We start from the raw sequence: 5,631 nt of genomic DNA on the forward strand, positions 1-5,631 counted from the left end.
TAATGCTACAGTTCGTCTCTAACTCTTCTCAGATTTGTCAGTGGGGGACACTTAACACACGCTTATCGCATTGGGGCCTTGGTCTGCAAAGCTGAGCAGAACACCTGAGCAGATACTTGGTCATTAATCAGTTGATCATCACACACAATATTGCAGACAACTCGCCACTCGGCAAACTTCACAGCAGTCAATGTTCGACTTGATCCATTGCTAATTTTCCTATTGTCTTATACTCTAACCAAGCGTATTAGTATTCGCTGAATGGAAATCATTTTCGAGTTTATCAAATTAGTGACTTTTAATGGGGTAAGAAGAGGAACAGAATAAGTTGAACTACCTGCAAGGTTTGTTCATAAATTGCGGCATTTCATTCTGTTAGAAATGGGTGAAAAAATAAAGTTTATATAATTTTGATTTAATTAAAGTTGACTTGTTAAGAATATCTAAGACTGAAAGTCTTTAAATTGTATATTATTAATTAAGATTGAAATTTTCGAATTCAAGAACTTAATCATTTATAAAACATAGTTCATTAAATAAAATACTCAAAATATTAAAATTGTTTCCACTCAAATTATTTAATTTAAATTAGATTTAGATACAACAAATAAAATCAAAAATCAACCTTACGCATTTATTTGTGTTACGCAACAAATTTACATAGAAATTTCTAATCACAGTTTATTTTTGATGATATCACAAACAATATCAAAAGGTAACTCTATTGTATACACAATTTATTTATTGATTCTAGTTAAATAAAATATTTATATTTAACATTAAAACAAATATTCTAAATTCTATCTTATTTAAATGTCTTAACAATACATGAAATGTAAAAATGTTTACTAAACTAAATCAGTTAAAAGCAAAGCATATTTGCTACTCTATAAGTTCATGCAATAAAATAAATGAATTTATTGAATAACTTAGGCAGCGAAGGGACAAGTATTCAAAGTATGCAACTAATTACTTATTTAATTTAATGCTTTAACTAGAAAGAGCAGTTAAACTTCGGTCATACACAAATTGAGCTTTCAACATGTCGTGTTTTGTTTTTTGTTTCTCCTTTTTTGGTGTGTGATTACTTAAACGCAGTTAATTTGTTTGGCTTGTGGGCTAACGCGGATGGCTGATGGCAGATGGCAGCTGGCAGATCTCGACGATCTCAACGATCTCGTCGATCGTGGATCATTCGAGCCGCGTTGCCAACCAAATTGTGTTTGACACTAAACAATGCTCAAGACAAAGTCGCGCATGCGTAAAGATTTGCATAGTTATCAGAGGTGATCGGCAAACAAAAAACACACCAAAGATGTTCACACACACACATAAGGTGAGAGAGAGAGAGAGAGAAAGAGAGATCAACCACTTACTTATACGCATAAAAATGTGGGTTATTAATTCTTTTAATTGGTTAAATGATCAATAGATACAAGTCGTAGTAGTAGCACTCGCTCCCTCCCAGCTTCGCCTCTCCGTCTCCATCTCTGTCTGTCCCTCTCTGTTTCTATCGCTCTCTAACTCTGCATCGATTGTCGTAGTATTCGATTGATATTTGTTTTTTTGGAAGGGGGCTTAACTCGAGTTTGGTTTGCTATAAATGAGCGTTGCCATCAATGGTGTAGAATTAGTTAACGCTTCCGTTTGTCTTGAGCACCACACGCATCTCTCGCAGTCCGCAACTCGCATCTCGGCAACTCGTGTCTTCAACTATGAAACCGTTCACCTGCATCTTTGTTATCCTTGCTGCCCTGCTGGCCGTCAGCCAGGCTTCGCTTCAGGGTCTGCTCGGTGGTGGCGGCGGCGGCGGTGGCGGTGGAGCCGGCGGCATTGGCCAGCTCCTCCAGGGCAAATTGGGTGGACTCGGCGGTGGACTCGGCGGTGGTCTCGGCGGTGGTCTGGGTGGCGGCAATGGCGGTGGCTTCGGCGGTGTGCTCTCTGGCAAGCTCGGAGGCGGCGGCGGCGGCGGTGGCGGTGGATACTCGGGCGCTCAGTCCGGTGGCTACTCCGGCGGTTACTCTGGCGGTAACTCCGGTGGTTACTCCAACGGCGGTGGCTACTCCGGTGGCTACTCTGGCGCCCAGTCCGGTGGCTACTCCAACGGCCCCGCCGAGAAGGTCATCATCGTGAAGGTGATCAACCAGGGCGGCGCCTCCGCTGGCGGCAACGGTGGTTACTACGGTGGCTCTCAGGGCGGTTCCTCCGCTGGTGGCTGGTCTGGCAACCAGGGTGGTTACTCCTCCGGCGGTGGCTGGTCTGGTGCCCAGAGCGGTGGCTCTGCCGGTGGCTGGAACAAGGGCTGGTAAATTGCCCATCCAATCAAGTTGAATCCTTCTCCAAGCTGGAGGATATCACAAATTCGCACAGGGAGCCAAAAAAAAAGCCAACAAACTGCAATTTTGTACAAATTGTTTTTTTTTCACATAATTTTTTTTTTTTTTTGTTTAGTTTTAAGCCGCAATAAATAAAGAGCGAAATTTCCATTTTTAATTGACGATTGATTCTTATAAGTCTCTAAACCGGTTTAGCAAACGTGCTCAGAGCTTCCTGTTTTGACCCATTGGCCAACAACATGGCAAAAACGCCCAAGGCAGGCGGAGATTGGTTCCAGCTAATTGGCCGCATCGACAATTGGCTTTAATGCGACATTTATGGGCCAGAGTTGGCGTGAAGATCACCTGGCTGTGGTAAATTGGCCGACAAAGACAAATCAATTTGGCTTGGCTTACATTTTACCATCCGACATCGCGACTCGACAGTTAAAGGCTTTGTTACCGAAAATTCCATTGAGTGTTGGAGTGTTGTCGGGCTCAGACTTCACTTGATTGATCACCATTCATTCAGTTCGAACGAATCGATAGCCACAAAGCCAGCCAAAATTGATTTAGTGACGCCCATGAAAAGTGCAAGTCGTCGCAGCCAAAAAAGTCAAGAGGTTCAAAGGCCTCAAATACCCTGTAATCAAGAAGAAGAAGTTGACCACAGTCAACAGTGCGAAACTTATATCAATATCAAAGTTAAATGTTATTCATTAAATGAATAAAGTATTTTTTAAAAGGGTATCTTTGAGTCACCCTTTAACTATTGCCAGCTTCACTTTGTGCGCGGCTGCACGGTATTTGTTGCAAGATCAACTAACGATATTTGCCTTAAAAAAAAGTCAAGAAGTTCAAAGGCCCTAAATACCCTGTAATTAATAAACAGAAGTTGACCACAGTCAACAGTGAGAGACTTCTTTAATAGGTATATTAAAATCAAACTTAAATTGTGTTCACCAAATAAATAAAGTATTTTTCTAAAGGGTATTTTTCAGTCGCCCTCTTCAGATTAACAATCTTCACTTTGTGCGAGGCTGCACGGTATTTGTTGCAAGATCAACTAATGATCTTTGCCATCTACATCCACAACCAGTTATTAAATTCTAACTACAAATTAAGCGCACCCAAATACCCTATACAAAAAAAAACAAAAAAAACAACGAAAGTCAATCACTTTGGTTTGCTGATTAAGAGCATACTAAGTGGCGAATGAACTAAAAGAATACTATTTAATTTCAAATGTAATATTAATCATTCAATTCAGTGCAAAGATTTATAGTCTCATGACAAATTTGTGACATTTCTTTTATATTCATTAAACTATTCTATTCAATATAAACTTATCTCTTATTACCAAACTCAGTCAAATATAAATTCAAAGGCTTTAAAGTCATTGGAAGCAGCACTTGAGTGCACAAATATGATAATTATAAAGCTTCATAAATCATATTTCTGCTTACGCTTCGACCAGCTAAATTCAAATTTAGCATTTAGCTTCGAGTACAGTGGAATAAATGCTAAATTTAATTGCCTATATTTGCTTATTTTTAAATGCTTATTTTAATTAAGTCTAGCTTCAATTTAATATCATTGCAATAAGTTATATACATTGAATATTTATTATTATTTGTTGTAGTATCGTAAAAACGAATTCAATAAATTTCGACAATGTCATTAAATATTGAAATTTTACAAATTTGATTTGACGTTTTTCTCGCAGCATTAAGCTTTGAGTTTGAGATTTAAAATTAAATAAACTTTCAACAATGCTATTAATTTGGTAATATTTAGTAAAAAGAACAAAATATAGTAGCCATAATATATTATTGATAAGGCGTTTAAGCTTCAAGCTTTAATATGCTTTCCGCAATGCCAATCATTTTGTAATCCTTATTTAAGATTAAAGAATATAGTATTTAAATTGTTTTATGTGCTTCCAAAACATTTCTAGATATAAGATTAAATTATTTAAATTGGCAAAATGCACGTAATTGAAAACTTAAAAAGTTTTTTGAATCAAATATTGTGCACATAAAATATTTGAGCTTTAAAATTGTATTGCAAATTTCTAAACTTATTGCGGTATAGAATAAAAATATAGAAATTTTCCAATTACATTTAAGTTCAACACTTTTCTATTAATTCAAATAAATTCAAATATGCAGGATTTGAGCTCAAACTTTTAAATTTAATAAACTTCGACTATGGCATTAATTTATAATACTTATTAAATCTTAAAAAATATAAAATATTTTAAATAGTTTTGTGAGCTTTCAAAAAATATTTGAAATTTCTAAACTTTTTTGAATATATAACATACAAATGTTGTATTTGCCAACTGCATTTAAATTTCACTCTCTTTTTACATATTGCTTTAAAATGATATTGAAGATTTCTAAACATATTTAGATATGCGATAAAAATATTGAAATTTGCCAATTGCATTTAAGTTCAACACTTTTCTATTAATTCAAATATACACAGCTTCAATCGTTGTTCTCAATCTTTTAATTTCAATCAACTTCTAATACTTATTAAATCTTAAAAAATATAAATTATTTTAAATAGTTTTGTGTGTTTTCAAAAAATATTTGAAATTTCAAAACTTTTTTGAATATACAATAAAATTATTGTATTTGCCAACAGCATTTAAATTTCACTCTCTTTTTACATATTGCTTTAAAATGATATTGAAGATTTCTAAACATATTTAGATATGCGATAAAAATATTGAAATTTGCCAATTGCATATAAATGAAATTAAAAACCAAATCGTGCAGATTTTGCAATTGAAATGTGAGCTAATATAATTCTCTTCAATTGATTGATCTGTGCGTTGCACGTTGACCCAATTAGTATGCACTTTGTCTGGCAGCCAGCCACGAAGAGTTTATTGCAACAAGCGATTGCGATCGCGATCGCAATTGTTGCACGGTAGTCACAAAATGCTGGCGACACGTGTGCGCAACGCCAATAGACAATTTCGTGAAATGATTATGAGCCCGAGAGCATTCTGAGTAATGGCTGCCATAAAGAATTGGCCGTCAGTCAATTGCTTTGGCCCCAAACAACAGCAACAGCAACAACAACAACTCGAACAACAACAACTTGAGGCTGCTACACAAAAATGGCGCGCCAATAAATCGATGTACATTATGTGGTCTTTGGCCAAAAAGAATTTGTTTGTCAGGTGGCTGCCAACTGGATTGGTTTTTGTTTTTGGGTTTCTTTTTGTGGGCCCCTGCAGGGCAAAGCAGTCACACAATGGGGCGGGGCCGAAGGACGGGGCGGACAACAAAAGCGTACGAAA

At 36.4% G+C, this 5,631-nt stretch overlaps 1 protein-coding gene across 1 annotated transcript; it reads left to right on the forward strand.

Annotated features, from left to right (window-relative positions):
* Window positions 1–1,630: 1,630 nt before the first annotated feature.
* LOC127566404 (uncharacterized) lies at window positions 1,631–2,457 on the forward strand. Its single transcript, XM_052008740.1, has one exon. The coding sequence runs from the start codon at window positions 1,716–1,718 to the stop codon at window positions 2,307–2,309; it is 594 nt and encodes a 197-aa protein (XP_051864700.1). The 5' UTR covers window positions 1,631–1,715; the 3' UTR covers window positions 2,310–2,457.
* Window positions 2,458–5,631: the final 3,174 nt, after the last annotated feature.

This window comes from Drosophila albomicans, chromosome X (assembly GCF_009650485.2).
Source record: "Drosophila albomicans strain 15112-1751.03 chromosome X, ASM965048v2, whole genome shotgun sequence".
Lineage (NCBI taxonomy): Eukaryota > Metazoa > Arthropoda > Insecta > Diptera > Drosophilidae > Drosophila > Drosophila albomicans.